The following is a 21,264-nucleotide window of genomic DNA, read 5'->3' on the forward strand; positions in this document are numbered from 1 at the left end:
GGATTAATTCCAATAGAAACCGGCCCGACCCCCAAACTCCACTTTTTGAAGGCACATACCTATGTTGTAGTAAAAATAACATCTTAATTTTATGATGGTACATGCACACAATTAATACTTAAGAGAAATACAGTCGCCAAGTTAATGTCCATTCAAATAATGGACTCAACTCCCTCCCTCTCTCACACTACACTCGCTGGCTCTTCCCTCAGAGAAATTTTTGGGGGAAAACCACTAAATTTTAATAAATAATACCTCAAACTAAAGTTAGGATAATACAATTGACATTGCTGGATTCCTTGTAAGACCAGGAATATTTTGAATATAAATGTCATATATTTTGCACAAAAGATAACATAGTTAATTTGAGAAAAATTTTTATCTAAAATTTGTATGTCTAATGCAAAAATATGATGTTTATATTCAAAATGATCATCAAATTATAAGAATTCCAGCAATGTAAATTATATTCAGACCGGATAATTTGTATGAATTTTATGAGCTAAAACAAATATCTTCAGTTAATAAAAAAAAAAATAATTCTTCACAGGGTAACAGATGGTCGGTCGGTCCCTCCCTCCCCCCCACCCCCCACCAACCGTCCCAAGGAGATGTGTGGGATAACCACTAAATTTTAATAAATAATACCTCAAACTAAAGTTAGGATAATATAATTGACATTGCTGGATTCCTTGTAAGACTAGGAATATTTTGAATATAAATGTCATATATTTTGCACAAAAGATAACATAGTTAATTTGAGAAAAATTTTTATCTAAAATTTGTATGTCTAATGCAAAAATATGATGTTTATATTCAAAATGATCACCAAATTATAAGAATTCCAGCAATGTAAATTATATTCTGGCCGGGTAATTTGTATGAATTTTATGAGCTAAAACAGGCAGTCAGGCAGGGTGGGGCAAATCTAAAAATAGCGTCTCGAGCCGGACACTCACCGCGTATATGTGGAAAAAATCCATGTTAAGTGAAAGTTCAGCTCTGGCGAGGCACCGCGTATATGATAAAACGCGTTAAGTGAAACCGCGTTAGGCGGGGTAATACTGTAGTTATAAATAATACCTCAAACTAAAGTTAGGATAATATAATTGACATTGCTGGATTCATTGTAAGACCAGGAATATTTTGAATATAAATGTCATATGTTTTGCACAAAAGATAACATATTTACTCAGAGTAAAGAAAATACTTACATTAAATCTAAAATTTGTATGTCTAATGCAAAATCTATGATGTTTATATTCAAAATGATCATCAAATTGTAAGAATTCCAGCAATGTAAATTATATTCTGGCCGGGTAATTTGTATGAATTTTATGAGCTAAAACAAATATCTTCAATAAATAAACAAAATATACTTACCGAAATACTATCTGTCAATCAAAATACCCCACCTCCGCCCCTCTTCCCACCTGCTCCCTGGGTCCCTCCCTCCCTCCCTACCCCTCACCCCCACCTTCCCTCCCTACCAGAGAAATGATTGGGTTATAACAGTATACAGTATTTACATTTTTAGTAATAAATAATACCTCAGACTAAAGTTAGGATAATATAATTGACATTGCTGGATTCCTTGCAAGACCAGGAATATTTTGAATATACACTTCATATATTTTGCACAAAAGATAACATATTTGCTCTGAGTAAACAAAATACTTGCATTAGATCTAAAATTTGTATGTCTAATGCAAAATCTATGATGCTTATATTCAAAATGATCATCAAATTGTAAGAATTCCAGCAATGTAAATTATATTCTGGCCGGATAATTTGTATGAATTTTATGAGCTAAATAAAAAAATTATACGTCACCCGCGTAAAGGGGTACACGCACCGCGGAATGTGAGCATTCCGGTTTCGGCAGGGTACCGCGTAAACGCGGAATGTGGGACCACGTAAAGCGAGGGTTGACTGTAATTGCCATTAAATTATTAATTTAGTTTATTTATTTAATTTTTTCATTATTACCTACGATTTCATACAAGGTGACTTTTGATTCTCTATACATAATGGAGTTAAGCAAGCCAGCATTTGTTTGGTCATTGCTTATGGTGACAATACCCCAAGCCTTGTATATTATTTATTGTGAAGATATCTTTATCTAGTAATTTAATGAAAGTACAGATCTTTAAGTGTTGGCTCTTTATTGTTATTGATTTTAAGGTAAAAATGTGGAATTAAGCTTATTAAACAGCACAGATGTTAGGTAAGTTGAAAGTGAAAAAGTAACATTTTTTACAGATTTTGGTTTTAAGTAAATTTGAAATTAGTTTATCGGAAGTGAATGCGGTATTGCCCTCAAGATACTGCTACAATAAATTATATTTTTTAGATTATGATGTTCCCACTCCCCAGATGCTTGGATTTTAACCTCTTGAAAAGTCATCAATACTAGAGGTTGAGGTCACAATTGGTGAATAAGTATACATCTACTAAATAGAGAATGGGCAAACTTTTTGATTCCAGATAATGCAAATATTGAGGGTTTACTGTACTAACAAGGCTCAATTTTGGAGATTTTTTCGATGTGCTTTTGGTCAACAGACTAATACACACACTTTCAGCTGCCAGATTTTATTCTGAGTGAAAAGTTATTTATATAATACAGTACAGCACTTTTCACTCTTGCATTGTATCCACAAAGTAGCTTCTTTATTATGTGAATCATATTAAAAAAAGAACTTCTTTTCTTTACCTATTCAGGTGGCTTAATAAACATGACTTGTCTACAGCATTATTTTGTGACCGGACAAAGGTCAGTTTTGGGGCTTGAGAACAGATGGACAGGAGCTGCAGAGAAACTGTCAAGTCTGTGTGAATCCTGTTTTGAGTTAAATGCATTCATAATTGATAGGTGACTACATAACCTGTCATTCAAGGTGTTAAATTCTTAATGTACAGGATATGGTAAAGTTTTAAGATTTTTTCCTGCAATTTATCATTCCACTGTCATCTACACTTAAAAATCTTGTGCTTCTGTATACTGTATGATATTTACTTCATCAATTAGTTTTTATTTAAAAACAGCTTGCAAAAAATATCTACTAACTTAAAGATACTGTTTACAGTACAGGGTATTTATAAGGCTTAGTGTTATATGTGGTGTTTACAAGTGTCAATAAAGTACACTATACTGTACTGTATATTTATAAGTTGCTAAGTACAAAAGAAGAGCAGTAAGAGACCCCAAGCTCTGTCATTGTACAGTATTATGATGACAGTACAGTGTTTGTATGAGTGAATCTGACTTCAATCCTCAATGAATGTGTTTTAAATTCAGAGATAATTTATATGTACAGTACAGTATTTTAAATCCACAAGTAGTTCCTGTAAGTGATTGTGCTTACCGATACTATATACTGGTGAAAATGGTACACTTATGAACAATTTGTATCCTTCTCATAACTTTCATATTAAAGATAACTGGAGTGATCTATGATGTGTTGAATATAATACTGTATAACCATTCTTTGATCTCTTCTTTTCATTAACCAAGGGTATACATATCCAACACTTGTCGTTCTAATTACAGTTCAACCCAGAGCTCATCATTGTATCAGCGGGGTATGATGCTGCTGTTGGGTGTCCTGAGGTGAGAGCTGTTACACATTTAAACAGTCAGGCTGAGCTATTGCTCACCTCAATCACCTCAGCACATGAAAGCAACTTAAACATCTGTCATCATTGTGCTGCTGAATGTGTTAACACTCTTGTGCAGCCCTATATTTATAACATCATTCCCTCCTACACATGGGGCTAGTTGTGACTTTGTGTATAGAAGAGCGGCGCTGTATCCTTTCTTCTTTGGGTCGATTTTTTGGCAACTGGTTGATTTTTTCGTATAAAACCAACTACAGTACATTCTATGTGAAAGAGAAAAAGAAGAAATTATTTTGATGTGAAATCATGCGTTAGTTTTCAATACTACAATCAACTTGTATTTTATCTAACAAACAACCAAGTAACAAAAACACACTTTATGCTTTATATTGGTGAAATAAACAAAATTATATGAGTAAATAATAATAAGGCTGGTAAATTGAAGAAAAAATGGATTATCTAGAATTTTTTCCAAAATTAATCACTCATTTTAGTTTATGCCATTATTTTTGTACTTTTCTAAATAAAATATTAAAATTGTTTAGGAATGTTATGGTAGTTTTAGAAATTTGTTAGCCAGTGCAGTTTGGTTGGAATGATTTTAGAAAAAACATTTCCATCCCCAATTTGTGTACTGTACAACATATTGTAGTATAACATAACATAGTACAGTACAGTTGTACCACACTTAACGCGGTCAATTGAACCCAGAGGGTCCCGCGTTAAGTGAACAACAGAACATATGGGATTAATTCCAATAGAAACCGGCCCGACCCCCAAACTCCACTTTTTGAAGGCACATACCTATGTTGTAGTAAAAATAACATCTTAATTTTATGATGGTACATGCACACAATTAATACTTAAGAGAAATAGAGAAATACAGTCGCCAAGTTAATGTCCATTCAAATAATGGACTCAACTCCCTCCCCCTCTCTCACACTACACTGCCTGGCTCTTCCCTCTCAGAGAAATTTTTGGGGGAAAACCACTAAATTTTAATAAATAATACCTCAAACTAAAGTTAGGATAATACAATTGACATTGCTGGATTCCTTGTAAGACCAGGAATATTTTGAATATAAATGTCATATATTTTGCACAAAAGATAACATAGTTACCTAGAGAAAAATTTTTATCTAAAATTTGTATGTTTAATGCAAAATATATGATGTTTATATTCAAAATGATCACCAAATTATAAGAATTCCAGCAATGTAAATTATATTCTGACCGGGTAATTTGTATGAATTTTATGAGCTAAAACAAATATCTTCAGTTAATAAAAAAAAAAATAATCTTCACGACACTATCTGTCAATCAAAGTACCCCACCTTGCCTCCCCCCCTCTTCCAACCGCGCGGTCAGTCCCAACCCTCCCCCCCACCCCCCACCAATCCTCCCTTCCAGGGTTTTTAACATTTAGTATTAAATAATACCTCAGATTAAAGTTAGGATAATATAATTGACATTGCTGGATTCCTTGTAAGACCAGGAATATTTTGAATATAAATGTCATATATTTTGCACAAAAGATAACATAGTTAATTTGAGAAAATTTTTTATCTAAAATTTGTATGTCTAATGCAAAATATATGATGTTTATATTCAAAATGATCATCAAATTATAAGAATTCCAGCAATGTAAATTATATTCAGACCGGGTAATTTGTATGAATTTTATGAGCTAAAACAAATATCTTCAGTTAATAAAAAAAAAAAAAAAATTCTTCACGGGGTAACAGATGGTCGGTCGGTCCCTCCCTCCCCCCACCCCCCACCAACCGTCCCAAGGAGATGTGTGGGATAACCACTAAATTTTAATAAATAATACCTCAAACTAAAGTTAGGATAATATAATTGACATTGCTGGATTCCTTGTAAGACCAGGAATATTTTGAATATAAATGTCATATATTTTGCACAAAAGATAACATAGTTACTCTGAGAAAAATTTTTATCTAAAATTTGTATGTCTAATGCAAAATATATGATGTTTATATTCAAAATGATCACCAAATTATAAGAATTCCAGCAATGTAAATTATATTCTGGCCGGGTAATTTGTATGAATTTTATGAGCTAAAACAGGCAGTCAGGCAGGGTGGCGGGTGGGGCAAATCTAAAAATAGCGTCTCGAGCCGGACACTCACCGCGTATATGTGGAAAAAATCCGTGTTAAGTGAAAGTTCAGCTCTGGCGAGGCACCGCGTATATGATAAAACGCGTTAAGTGAAACCGCGTTAGGCGGGGTAATACTGTATACAATAATACATCTTTATAATATTATATCAATATAAAAAACTATTTTAAAATAATCTTACTCTTCTGAGTGATGGTGGATGCTTGAGGGAGTTGCAGTTGGGGAGAAGGTATGATATACAGTGAAGCAGTGTCTGCATTTGAAATATCATGAAATAAACTTATAAACACTTTTATCACTTTTACAAATAGCCGAGACGTTTATCATATCCACAGCGGAGACTTTATTGTGCAGTTTACAGACGGGACAGATACAAGTTTAAACAAGTGGTATATCGTTAAAAATAAATGATTTACAGGCGAATATTAACGCACAATGGAGGGCACGATTGTATGAGATGGATAGTGAAATAAAATTTTTAAATGCTTAGTACAGTACAAAAGACCTAGCTTGCCTGCTGAGACATATAGTAATTGATGTCTTCATGTCATCACTCTATGGACAGTTGTCATGCAGCTAATTGTAGATGGATTACCACGAGAAAACGGCTACAGGAATGACACACCAAAATCTCGTGCATTAATTGAAATTATTCTTTTATAGTGATTTTTTCTTTTTCTTGAGTGACACAAATACACATCAGTGCCAATTGAATGAGCTTATGATTGACTTGTTGTTGTATTGTGGTGCACAAGAGTGTTAACATCAGGCTTGTTCTGTGGCTCTATAGTGCCTTGAAATGAATTTGAAACTTGGAGATTAATATTTTGCAAAGTAAAACAAGGGATACTCCTCAGTCAGTAGATTTGACGACTATTGTGTGATCTCTGCTTGTTTTTATTCTCAAAACATGTTTACCCAATACAGTTTCACTTACCTCCTGGTGAGTTTTTCAACTGTACAATGATAAGAAAGTTAAAAAATACATAAGTATACAGTGTTTGTGTTGCTCTTTGGAGGATGCATCAATTTTTTTTTACACACCCAAAATGTATTTGTTAAGCTACAGCAGAATTACAGTCCTATACAGTATATGTCAAAATCCCCCACATTTGGTGTTTTTGTTATACAGTATTTGACTCCTGTTTAATGACCAAAAATGCACAAAAATTGCATTTCTAAAAATCATTGTATGGGGCATAATTCCAGGTTTGTGTGTGTCAATGCTTCTCTTACTTGGTTTAACTATGACTGAGCAAAAGCATAATATTTATGTATATTGGGCTTAGATTTCTTGTTTACCTCATAAAATCTTTAAAACAACAAAAATAAAAAAGTCTGTAGAAGTTTCAGATTAATTGACCTATAATTTAAAGGGAAAAATATCTAAAGGTTTTTTGAGCGCATTAATCCTTAAAAAAAATTAAATACAAGATGGTGTGGTGCGTATTAGACCCAAGAACAGTCCTGCCAAGTTTCAAATAAGACACTATGCCCAGAATTGAAAAAAAAGACAAGTTTATGTTAAAGATTTTCAGGAATAAAATACAGAACATTAAGTCTTGCTACATGTACTGAGGTCATATTGATTTGACTTTTTGGTTTTAATGAATTTCATGATATTTCCTTACTTCTAGTTCAGTCCATCGCTGGTTATAATATCTTCTGGTTTTGATTCTGCACTGGGTGACCTTAAGGTGAGTTTATTGACACTCTTGATTCCTATAGTTAAAGTTAAGAGAACCAGTATACTTTGTCATTTTCTTGAAGCCAGTTAACAGAATCTTGTAGACCATACTCCCAGACTTAACACTTTTTAAGGTAAAGTATTTAGGTCGTACTATAAGTCTTTAGTCTTTATTTATTTTCTACAACTAATTAATTTATGTTCCTTGGGTTTCTGTCCACATAGATCATGCATATTGCTTCATAAATCTTTCATAAGTATTAATACACTATCATACTTCATTGCTTCATAAATCTTAAGTAAGTAATTAATACACTATCATACTTCATTGCTTCATATATCTTGCATATTGTAACTGATAATTGATACACCTCTTCCTTTGTTCCATCTCTCCTTTCTTGTGACCGTGTATTCAGTCAGTGGTATAGTGAGCACTAAGGTGAGGCAGCAAAAAATACATATGGAACTTTGTAAAGATGTGAAAATTTTTCCACTTATTGTTTTATGTTAGTTTCTTAGAATTATTAATAGTGGAGTTGATAAGTGTTAATGATTACAAGAGCAATAATGTATAGAAAAGGCTCAGTGAGAGATTGGAAGGATCATTGTACGAGTTGCTCAATTGTTTGTTTCAGCAAAGGTATTCTTATAGCCTCAGTGAGAGCTTCTGTAAATAGATTCCCACTTATACTGTAATGGGAGGTAGCCAGAATAGTGCATATTTAAGTGCACCTTTACCCTTTATTTATTGTTATGCTGTACCTTCATTATTACTGCTGTATGGGACTAGGTGTATCCTGCTATGGTACTCTAATTTCACAACAAGTTCTCATGTCTCTCTCACTTTTTTATATATTATTGTAGATTGTCTACATAGATATTCAAACATTTATGTCCTATATTCTCAATGTTCTATGATCTTGATGCAGTCTTTAGAAAAATATAATTACACAGAACATAATCTCTGTTTTAAGGGAAAATTCCCTAACAGCCTTCTTCCTGCTCATCCCAGTGTCTGATGAGTATGACAGTGTAAAGTAAGATGACTATGACAGTGTAAATTAAGATGAGTATGACTGTAAATTAAGATGAGTATGACAGTGTAAATTAAGATGAGTATGACAGTGTGAAATAAGATGAGTATGGCTGTAAAGTAAGATGACTATGACAGTGTAAATTAAGATGAGTATGACAGTGTAAAGTAAGATGACTATGACAGTGTAAATTAAGATGAGTATGACAGTGTAAATTAAGATGAGTATGACAGTGTGAAATAAGATGAGTATGACAGTGTGAAATAAGATGAGTATGGCTGTAAAGTAAGATGACTATGACAGTGTAAAGTAAGCTTCAAGTATCGTGTAACACTAAATCACAGATATTTGAAGTGGATTGACTTAAAGAATTTGGTTCATTGCTGTGTTGAAACACAGGATCTTGGTGCAGCACAAAGTTAATAAGATACTGTTCTTAGGTACCATATCTGATTCTTCAGGCTGTACAGGACAGTACTAATAAAAGTTTCCTCTTATTTTTATGATGCTTCATGATTACTGATTCATCTGCTTGTTTACCTAAATCTCACTTCATCTGGTTGTTTGTCAAGTTACTGGCTGTAAAGCTTATTGGATACATGGATGCTCCCTCCCTCACTTAGTTATTTTGGTCACTCATCTTCTTCAAACCTTGACCATGTCATACACTAATCTTCTCTTGTGTTGTGCCAGGGAGAAATGGATGTGTCATCAGGCTTCTACTCCCACCTTACTTCCAGTTTGATGACGTTGGCCCAAGGGAGAGTGGCTGTAGTTTTTGAGGTAAGGTTTTCAAGACATAAGTTTGTATCAAATCATTCTTTTAATCTCCTCGCGCGCACAATAGGTTTTTAAGTTTCCGCGACCACGACGAAAGTCTTATCGAACCACTCGTGAGCTCTGGTCATCTTTGTTCTGTGGCCAATTTTTCCTGCGAGAATTTTATTTTTTGCATAATTTATACATTACAGGCTTCATTATTGTTGAAAAGGATTGTCCTGTGTCAACCCAGTTCAAACAAAAATAAATAAATGAGCACTTGACGGGGAGGAGTGGCGGTAAAATTAACTAATTCCAATAAAAGTAATTTATGATATTGGAATTAGTTAGTTTTACTGCCACTCCTCCCTGTCAAGCTCTGTAATGCAGTCTCCTTCAGAGTTTTAATCACCCTCTTCGACGGAAGAGGGTGATTAAAACTCTGGGTGTAAGAAATGGAAGATTGAAAGTTAATTTAAAATGACTCATAGGCCTAAGTTTCAGGATATGGGAACATATTGTGGCCAGACTGGCAACAACAAACATTCCTTGCAAATTAAAATTAAATCAATGATTTCTGTATTTCCTCAATTCTTGTAACACACCCCCTCCCCCCCATCTATTCCTGTCACACAAACACTGGCATTCATTTATTCATTCGTACAGCTGTAATAGATGTTACTTTAGTGGCTATGGCCACAACAAGGACCCAAACTATTCATCTGGTTTACACCACTTGTTAAGTATTTATAAAATTTCCATGAACCTCAATTCACTCTTATGATGTTTGCTTGATGTACAGGGTGGATATTGCTTGGACTCCTTAGCAGAAGGTGCAGCAATGACTCTGAGCACACTGCTTGGAGACTCATGCCCCATACTGCTGGACCCCATCAAGGAGCCATCATCGAGGTACTGTATTGCCACCACTTACACCAGCTATGAAGCTTTCAGGTTTTAATTAATGCTCCTGCCTGGATTAAAGTGGGTAATGATCTTGACAAATAGTTTTGTCCCTGTGGACATAAGTTTTGTTTAGGGAAACCCTAATGATATTGTAACTGATCTACTGCCTTGTCTAAGTTATGGCCTTCAGATGCCAGGTTATTAAAAAGTTCTGGTTAATTTGCCCATTTTGACACCGTTTATATTATAAACCATTTCTATAACACAAAAGTTAAAAAATGTTAATTAATTTTGATATACAAAGAAATTTAGATTAGGTGTATAGTAAGTCCTCGGTTAACGGTTAACGTCGTTGTTACATTCTTGTAAACTACAGTAGTATAGTCTCGATTTATGCAGATTTCCTTTACGCGATTGGTCATTTAGGCGGCAGCTGGCCAGACGCGACAATTATTAGTTACGCGGTACATTCCTGAATTTACGCGGGAAGCGGCGCGGGCAAGCTGCTCACTAGGTCGCTCTTACGTCACCGCTGATGTCATATGACGTATCTGGACGTGATTGGGCCTCGCATCCTTACCACCCACGCATTCCCTCTGCCGCTAGCTGTGATTGGTCTAATGTAACATGAAGTGCCCTGCCACTAAAGGGAATAAGTCGCTGACCTTAGGTGTGCCAGTCTCATTGTCCTCAGTCACCGTGTATACAGTTCTCTCTCGTGCCCGCTAATCTGTTCAACAATGGCATCTGCTGGACCCCCACCACCACAGAAAAACCTTGAATTACCTGGACCAAGCCGCCCCAAGCCGCAACGCGCCTTAAGCTACAAAGTGAAATATAAAATCGTTCAGGAGTTAGAAAAAGGAACGAGGCAGGTCGATCTGGCGAGACAGCAATGCGTTAACGAATCTACGATCCGCACCATCAAGAAAGATGCCGCCAAGATAAAAGAACACATGAGCATCACAAAGTCTGCAAGTGCCTTGTTGGTCAAGTATTGTCAGAATAAGGTGCTGCTCAAGACGGAGAATTTATTGGTAAGCTACTTGATTCATCAGGCGAGAAGGAACGTGGCGGTCGACACTCGGACATTGCAGGACTATGCGAGAGAACTGTACTAGGGATTCTGGGACAAACCAGGATATTTCCCAGGATCCCGGGATTTCCCGCATCAGGTGATATTTGTACTAACTAATGCTATATGCTAACCCTATACTGTACTTCATTAGTGTAGTATCTGTAGATTATTTGATAGGCAATTGATTTGATAAATTATATTACACTGAAGCAAAGTTATCTTTATTAACTTGCATACTGGTGTAAAAATAGGTACATAATATGATTAAACAAGCAAAATTTTAATTAATCTCATTCCGTTAGCCATAAAAGAAACTCAGACATTTGGAATGGCATTCAAAGTTTGTTATTATAAAAAATAAGAATTCTATATTTAATGCCATTTGGAAGCCACATTCTACAAAAACCTAAAGCGAACACTTGAATGACCTGTGAAAAAAATAATAGCATACAATCATTTGTGCACACAAGCCACACAGTCACGCACACATCAAAAGTTGTTCATGAAATAACTCTTCAAGAAGCACAAACAGTCAATCTCATTATGTTAGCCACAAAAGAAACTCAATGATATTTGGAATGACATTCAAAGTTAGTCATTATATAAAAAGAATTATTCTATGCCAATTGGAAGCCCTACTCTACAAAAAACTTAAAGAGAACACTTGAATGACCTGCGAAAAAAAAGGAATAGAATCATTTGCACACACACAAAGCCATGCACACACTAATAGTTGTTCATGAAATAACTCCTCAAGAAGCACAAACAGTCAATACTGCGGTCAGTGAGCCTTGTTCTTAGTTTTTTATTAAATAGGCCAGCAGCTGAAAATGCCCTTTCGGTTTCAACTGAAGTTGGTGGTACTGAGATGAGGGCCTGGAATAGTTTCTCTAAATTATGTGTTCTCTCTCCTGTTGCCTCAAACACATTGAACTCTTTCCTAATATGTTTGCATTCATACACCTTTCTACTTTTACTCTGAACCTGTTCTATTGCTGCCTTGAGTTTATCTGTGAATGTCATTTGTTCTTCTACAGATATTTCCATATTATCCTTAGTTGGTGGCTGCCAATTTGGTAATTCCTCCTCATTACTTACTTCAAACATTCATGCGTTTTTGTATTTTACACAGTGCAAATAAGAGATAAGGAATAACAATAAGAATCCCGGGATTTGAACCAAATTCCCGGGAAAAAAAAACATAACCACTTGATCCCGAGATCCCGGGAAGGAAACCCTAAACTGTACGTGTCAGTGGCGCGAAAGATGGGAATTGCAGAGCCCAAACCCTTCAATGCTTCCGCTGGGTGGCTGCAAGGGTTTAAACGTCGTAACAAGATCACGAACATTAACATTGTTGGTGAAGGAGCGTTTGCTGATCGTGTTGCCGCCATAGATTTTCCTCCATTCTTACGAGAAATTATGGAAGAAGGACAGTACACCGACGACCAGGTGTTCAACATGGATGAATCCGGGCTGTTTTGGAAGAAATTACCTTCCAAGACATTCATAGTCAAGTCTGCCAGCAAGTGTAGGGGCCGGAAGTTGCAGAAGGAGCGCATCACCGTCCTGTTCACCACCAATGCCTCCGGCACCTGTGAGCTCAAGTTGTCTGTGATCCACACAGCCCGCAAGCTGCATGCCTACAAAAACATGGACATGACCAAGCTAAATGTCCACTGGCTAACCTCAAGGAAGGCGTGGATGTTCACTGGTCTGTCCCTCCTGGTTTGACGACTGTTTTGTTCCTGATGTAAAGAAATTCTGCGCGCAAAATATTGTGCCGTTCAACATTTTGTTGCTCCTTGACAACGCACCAGGACACTCGCCCCTACTGTTGGATCGTCACCTCAGTGTAAAAGTGGTCTTCCTTCCTCCCAACACTACGTCGTTAATCCAGCCCATGGATCAGGAGTTGATATGTAATGTCAAGGCTGCTTTCTCCGCAAAGAAATTTCGGCTCCTGGACGACTTCACCAACACCAAGGATGACTTGCAGAACATTCTGAGTGGCACCGATAACGAGAGCGAGGACGAGGATCCAGAAGAAGAGTTGGCGGAGCATGAAGTGCGAGTTAAACAGTTTTGGAAGATGTTTAATGTCAAGAAAGCTGTTGATTTCTTGGTGGAGGCATGGGGGCAGCTGTCTGTGGCAACAATTCGTCACGCGTGGCGGCATACTGCGACATACTGCGCACTAGGGGGCAGGGAAAAAACACTTTTATTTGAGTTGCAGGCTGCACTTTTCAGGCATCGTTTGTATGGCTGTAACAAACACCTGTGCAAAATTTCATGCCATTTCATGCATACTTACCCTGCCGCATCGCGGACGACTTTTTGTCAACTTTTAGTGTATACCAAAAATTAGGTGTCATTTAATGTTTTCCAGGATAATTATAAATTTTACATGGGTGACATCGATTTAATTCACATGTTATTTTACAGGTACACCGTATAGAAAATCATTACAAGTTCATATTGAAATTCTTTTTTGTGCGGAACCTTGGCATCATTTTCCTAGACAATAATCTTTGCCTTATATATCCATCTCTCGATTCGTATCCCGTCACTTCAGTGCAAGCTTCAGTCATCACTTTTATGCCTCTCGACCGCCTGAGTGCTGTTTGGCCACTTGGGCACCACTAATGGTGTCTCAAGAATGTCATTAACCTGTAGATTTGACAGAGAAGCAATGTAAGGAGGCTCAGTCTTGAGTTCATTCCTCCAGTTAATCATGGAATGATAGTTTTTTGCTTGCCACTTTAGTTTCGGAGTCACCACCTTTCTCATGTTGACTACAGGAGCCACATCCTCATTCCCATCTCCATCTTTACCCTCCTCATCAGTATAGTTTAACAAATTCTCGTCAACAGCAGCATCAGAATCTTCCTCCTCCTCTTCAGATCTGCCAGTGCATTCTTCCTTTTGCTGATTCTCCTCTCTAATTTTTCTTATCATTGAGACAGCTTTTTCTCTAACAGTCATGTCCTCATCTGCACACATACCAAGAAGAAGTTGATCTGTGTGGGCGAAGTATGCATTTCTCTGGACAGCCTTCTTCACTATCGTCTCCTCCTCACTATTCAGGTGTTTCATATATAGCAGGGACTGGAATACGTTCCTTGAGCCGTGTGTTACGTAAGGGTGTATCTTGATGTAAAACCACATTGGAGCACTGAACTTTATTATTGTAATGACAATTCTTTTCAACTCATGGCTGGGTCTTGATGTTGCTACATACAGCCTGAGGATTCTACTCCATAAGGTGTTCCACCTTGACACACAGGGAGGACCTGGCTCAATAGCAGCCAAGTCATCTTCAACAACACCTGTGATAACTCCTTTACAAATCCTATACAGGTATTTCTGATCCCAGGACAGATCTTTCTCCACTTCATCATTAAACACAGGGAAATCAGGGAAACTGACTGGCTGGAAGGCGACAACTGGAAGCTCAGACAAAGACTCCTTGATCTGCTTTCCAATGGGACCACGCCAATGCTCAGGACCACTTGGTTTACCATCATAGTGATAAAAACTGCGCGGAAAGGCAGCTCATTTCCGTGAAGCTGACATATGAAATAATGGAGCGGGTGACCAAGTAACATTTCAAGATGATGAATGACTCCATTTTCTGATCCTACATTTACATTGGTTCCATCACAACCAACACACACAATGGGCTGCTGGGTTAGATTTTTCTCCACCAGAAACTCGTGAATAGTTTTGGCAATCTGCTTTCGTGTCCAGTCTTGGGAGTCACATGTGTGAGATATTCATTGCCAGGCTCAACCATGATGACATAATGATCTTTCACCATCATCCTCGAACTCCATTTCTCGGTCTTCTCATTCTTTATCATCACACGAGTGGCGGTCTTCTTACCATCAAAATAGAGTGACATCAAATTATCTAAACTAGCCATCTCAATTTCTTGCCTCTTAAATCGGTATTTTTGTCTCGCATCCCGCAGCTTATGTGGTCCAATAACCTGACTCTTGTCATCCTTTGTGATAATGCCATAGTCAGTTAAGGTGGCAGTAGCAATGGCAGCTCCAGCATAATCACTAATCAAGTATCGGTCACAAGCGGCAGCCAGTGTAGGGAGTCTTGTCCGGTTCTGTGAACTGGTGTCTGTCAGAGCCCTTGGATCAGGGACAAAATCAGCATCAGTATTGACGAGAGGAATATCTCTTGAATCATCTGAATTATCCTCAACATAAGGAATATCTCCAGCTACCAGATATCTATGTTTTTGCTCAAGCTGTCTCCTAACTCTGTCCGCATCATGCTTCTCTCTTGCCGTCACTCTGTCCCACATCTTCGTCACTTTCATGTCAACCCCTGCAATCTTCATCTTCCTATCACCTCGCTGGTCAAGGAGAAACTGCACCTCACGTTTGGGAACTTTTATAACACAATTACATGCCAGGTGATATCCGTCACACTCCTTAACTATGCACCTCACATCCTGACAGGAGGCAAGGGGACAATAACAGCTACAGATATCAAACAACTCTTTCATTTCTACCTGAAATGCAGCTTTTTTGCCTACATTCTTGTTCTTATTTAGTTCAATTCCTCTACTGTACAATTTTCTCAACCTTTCCTCAATATTTTTTTGGCTAAGAAGAGGAACATTCTGCCTATCTCCAATTGCTTTTTCCCATATTTCTGAACAGTCCTGGGCGGCCATCTTTATAATCATTGAGACATCTGCAAACTTTCCGTCATCACATTTATATCGCCAGCAGTTCTTTAACATCTCGCCTTTCGAGGGAAGTTTGTCCACTGGAAGAACACTTGCAGAGCCAAACAATGCATGATCTGTGGCTGCCCTCGTTAATACAGTAGCCATCTTGATAGCAAATTGATCAGATCACCTGAAAAGAAAAAGAAAAAGTTAGTTATTAGAGCAATTTCTGAAAACACATCATCAATAGGCTTCTTGTGCATTAGTAAATAACGCCAAAATTAGTTAATCAGAAATATAATGTAGCCTAATTCAAATAAATGAAAATGGAAAGTATGTAACTAGTACTGTGCTGCCAACTTGCCCCATTTTTGTTGAGCCAACTTGTCCCAGCCGTACCAGTGATCATAAATAAATTATTTTGGTATATATCAAGAAGCCTAACATGAACTGTTTCATGGATAAACAATCCTTAAGCGCTAAGTTGAATTATGGCTAAATTGGATACTACAGTACTTGTCTATAACCTCACACATGTTACAGCAAACCTTATAAGAGAATAAAATTTACTTACCAGCATCAAAATCAATTTTCCCCCACTCTAATCAAGACGTGCGGCGTCTCAGAATGACTGCTTATGGGTGACTGAGGAAGCACGTGGTGATCCTGCGGTGTGAACTGCTTAACGGTAACTATTTGAATAATTTCAAGTGCGCCAACTTACCCAGGTCTCCCCTACATTACAGTACAGTAACACAACATTGAGAAATGAAATGAGAAAAGGCTGATAATCAATATAGACATAGCACCATACTCATCTGCAACAAGACAACTTAAATGAAATAAGAGATATGAAAAAAAAGTTGATAAACACTGAACAGAACATTGCACCGCCACAGCGGCTGTTTGGCTAGTACTGTAGGTAAATTTAAAAATTTCAGTAGAAAATGCGGCAGACTAAACCTCGACATATCAGCTTCAAATTTGGCATGGAGTCTTAGATATGTATAAGGAACAATGCCTGAAGAGTGCAGCTTTGAGCAAAATTCCTGCCTGCGCACCCTCGGCGCCCGCTTCAGCGTATGGTCAGAATGTACAGCGTAACTAATAATTGGGCGTCTGGACCTCTGTGAATGATGGAATTAAATAAAATTGTTGGTCTGGTAAGGTCGGCGTAAATGATCAAGCGTATATACGCGTTAAGCAGATTAAATTTTAAGAAACTTAACATGGGGTTTTCATAGAATTGCATATCATCTAAATTATCACTTTAGGGCGGGGATAGCCAACCTCTGGTGCGTGCAAGCGTGGGCGCATTGGATGATTAGAAGTGACGCATTGCATCCTGTGATAATAATAAAAGTAAGGCAGTAAGCCTACTCGTTATTTTAATTGATTTTATTATTTCGTGCACATCCTTTTAGCGAATGTTATCTTCTTTCACATTAATCTGTTTTCAGTTAAAATATGTAATGAATCAAACTAGGAAGATGGACTTTTGTTCTTGTGTCGTACATGTTCATCTGCGTTTAATACTTGTTTTGACCGTGAGGGTCAGGCGTCTCCAGCAGTGAGTCACAGGTTCTTGCCAGTTTACAACTGGCGCTCTCTCATGATGTATCTCAGCAACTGAAAGACCTTGTCCATTCTTGTACAGTACTCCCTCTTTATCGGCGGGGTTCGTTCTGTGTGACGTCGATAAAACCCGTCGACTCTACGTGATGGTTCACGTAATTTTCTAACTATTATTAGCATATGTTGAATAAATGTACCTTTAGCATTAATCGCGTTTCCTTTACGCGTGTCACGTTTCCTTACGTATAACCTTAAATAATAGTGTATAAATAATAATATAATAAGTGGACAAAATACTAGCAAACTTACGATTTCATTTATTGAAGTGAACATCGGTCCTTACAGTAAACAAAACAGTGTACAGTACAGTAAGTCAAAAATCCGGTGCCCAAGGCAAATTGTTTACCATTTATTATTACAACACTTTACACTGAAAGCGCGGGTAGTTTCAACAAAATATTGTATATTTCCATTCAAGTATTTATTCAAGTCAATTAGGAGGAATATTATTGTAATACAACAGTTTTTAACTAAACCATTGAAAAGTGATTACGGTAACATCTTTTGAGCGAAAGAAAGTGAGTCATTGTTTTAATCCGCGATTTGATCCCACTTTCCACTTTAATCGTCGTCATTTCAACAAATATTACATTTCCGTGAATGTATTATATCAAGCACAGTATGAATAGAATATCATTGTAATATAACAGAATTTTAACGAAAACTATTAAAAAAGCAAGTAACATCTCAAGAACATCGGAAGCTTAGGTAAAGTCTTTTGTTTCGTCATGTATTTTATCCTATTTACATTGAAATACATCACGTTTCAGCAAAACTACTATTTATTTCGAGAATATATTCATTCAGGCACAGTTTAGGTAAAATATCGTGTGATGTAATAATTTTTTAACTGAAAACGATTGAAAAACACGTACCCTCTAGCCCTGTTCAAGGAGAGGACTGGGAGGAGCTGTTTGGTGCTGCAGGCGATGACAAGGAAAATGATTTTGATGGATTTTAATGAAAATATTCAGAAATATGGTATCGTAATATTTATTCAAGTCAATTAGGATATTATTGTAATACAATACAACAGTTTTTAACTAAACCATTCGAAAAGTGATTACGGTAACATCTTTTGAACGAAAGAAAAGCGCAAGTCATTGTTTTAAATCCCGATTTGATCACTTTCCACTATATCGTCGTCATTTTAGCAAAAATATTACATTTCCGTGAATGTATTATATCAAGCACAGTATGAATAGAATATCATTGTAATATAACAGAACCAAAAATAAAACATCTCAAGAATATTTAGGTAAAATATACGTGTGATGTAATAATTTTTTAACTGAAAACGATTCGAAAAACACGTACCCTCTAGCCCTGTTCAAGGAGAGACTGGGAGAAGCTGTTTGGTGCCAAAATAAAAATCCGGCCAAATAATCCGTCGATAATCGAAATCGATAAAAAATCCGTCGATAAAGAGTATACTGCATTTCTTTTCTTTAGCTTTGGACGAATCAACTGACATATGTGATGTAGCCCAGTTAAGCATTTTTATAAGAGGAATTACTGATCATTTTAGTGTCTTTGAAGAACTTGTCAGTCTTGAGTCGCTTCATGGAAAAACATGAGGATCAGACATATTTGACAAAGTAAAATCATGCCTAGATAATCTACAATTAGATTCTAGTAAACTCATCACTGTGTGTACTGACGGAGCGCCGTCAATGATAGGTAAAGTCGCCGGGACTACAACTTTGCTTGAAAACTTTTTAAATCATCTTCTACTAAAATATCACTGCATTATACACCAAGAGTCACTGTGTGGAAAAACTTTAAATTTGCAGCATGTTATGTTACTGGTTGTGAAATGTGTGAATAAAATTAGAGCAAGAGCATTAAACAGACGAGAATTCAGAGAATATTGTGAAATGTTAGATTTGAAATATGGCGACCTTGTCCTTCATTGTGAGGTGCGCTGGCTTTCTAGAGGACAGGTTCTGAGTAGGTTTTGGAAACTGAAAAATACTGTTCATAATTTTCTAGAAGAGATAAATGAGCTACCTGGAGAAAGAGCCCTTTTATGTGATAAAAACTGGCTATTTGATTTGGCATTTTTAGTTGATGTTACCAGACATCTCAATGATCTGAATTTGAAACTGCAGGGCAAGAACAAATTGTTTCCTATCTTAGTAAATGACATCAATGCATTCAAGATGAAGTTAAAACTGTTTATCTCTCAGTTAGAAAATGAGGATTTGAGCCAGTTTCCGCACTTAAAAGAGCAGAGTGAATGTGCTGCTGATAATGGCAATTTGACAAAATATACTGAAAAAATAAAGTTATTGCAAGTCATTTGAAAGTCGTTTTCATGATTTTGCTAAAGAAGAAGACTGCATACTCTCATTTATAAACCCATTTTCACTTAGTGAACAAAAAATAATGAAGATGCCTAGTGACATACAAAGGGAACTTATTGACTTGAAAACAAATTCATTTTTGAAAATGAAATTTGATGAGCTTTCCTCAGTCTCAAATGCTTCTGACATGATTAATTTCTGGCGATCATTACCCTGTGAAAATTTCCCAGAACTAAGAAAATTTGCCCATAGTTATATATGTCGTTTCGGAACGACATATAGATGTGAACAAGCATTTTCATCCGTGAAATTGATTAAAAGCAAAACGAGGTCGCGACTGACTGATTCAAATTTGAAGAATTCTCTGCTGCTCTCAGTAACAAATTTAACTACAAACATTGAAAGACTGACGAAATCAAAACCGACTCAAAAGTCTCATTAAAGGTAAGTAATGTTTATCTGCTTTATCAGATATTGTTTTTATATTTAATAATTTTATCATGTAAAAATGCTAATTATGTCTATAAACATATTTTTACAAGAAGTAGACGGGGGTACAAGAGTTGTATGGCGCATCTGATCTAGTGTGTGAACAAATTGACGCATGGTATGTAAAAGGTTGGCCACCCCTGCTTTAGGGTTTTCATACTCAGATTTGCATATGAAGTAAAAAATTCAAATAAAATAATTTTTTGTTTGTGTATGACTGTTAGGCACACAGTACACACATTTGGGAAACAGTCTCCCTTTTGTGTTTAAAGGTCCCGGAATATAACCATGACCCACATTTCCCATGCATTTTCTTGTGGCTTGTGCATCACAGTGATTTTATATATTCATAACAGTGTTGTGAGAATTTTGAACCATGCTTCAGGCCGCTGGTAAGGGTGGAGGGGTGGGAAAACACAAGGAGGTTGTACCATGTAGTGATAGTGTTTTATGGCATTTTTTCTAACTCTTTGTTTATGTAAAGATACCTTTATGTGGCTTTTTTGTAACAATGGTTCATAAATTTACCTAACTCACTTTATATGCTAAAACATTGGAATAACGTGTAGTACAGTGGCCAGTGAATGTTTAATGATTAAATTTACTTTTCCAGTCAACTAATAACCACACTCTGTGATCCATAAATTTTCTAGGTATTTTTGTACAGTGCTAGTTGACAATGTCTCCATATACAGTCAACCCTCACTTTACGCGGTCCCACTTTACGCGTTTCCACGTTTACGCGGTACCCTGCCGAAACCGGAATGCTCACTTTCCACGGTGTGTGTGTACCCTTTTACGCGGAGAGCGGCGCTAGCAGGGTGCGCACAAGGTCGCCCAGTCATCTAAACATTACCGAGTTCTTCACCCGCCACCCACCACAGCCGGCCCAAGTCAGTGATAATGATAGTGA

General features: G+C 36.8%; 1 protein-coding gene across 2 annotated transcripts in view; it reads left to right on the forward strand.

The window, feature by feature from the left end:
- The window catches only part of LOC121863272 (histone deacetylase 6-like), a 118,075-nt gene that overhangs the window by 37,135 nt on the left and 59,676 nt on the right, over positions 1–21,264 (forward strand). For both annotated transcript variants that reach the window (XM_042361845.1, XM_042361846.1), the window contains exons 9-11: positions 3,554–3,613; positions 9,179–9,268; positions 10,047–10,156. In XM_042361845.1, coding sequence (XP_042217779.1) covers positions 3,554–3,613; positions 9,179–9,268; positions 10,047–10,156 — 260 coding nt within the window. The remainder of the gene's footprint in view (positions 1–3,553; positions 3,614–9,178; positions 9,269–10,046; positions 10,157–21,264) is intronic.

This window comes from Homarus americanus, unplaced genomic scaffold (assembly GCF_018991925.1).
Source record: "Homarus americanus isolate GMGI-L3 unplaced genomic scaffold, GMGI_Hamer_2.0 scaffold46197, whole genome shotgun sequence".
In the NCBI taxonomy this organism is placed as follows: domain Eukaryota; kingdom Metazoa; phylum Arthropoda; class Malacostraca; order Decapoda; family Nephropidae; genus Homarus; species Homarus americanus.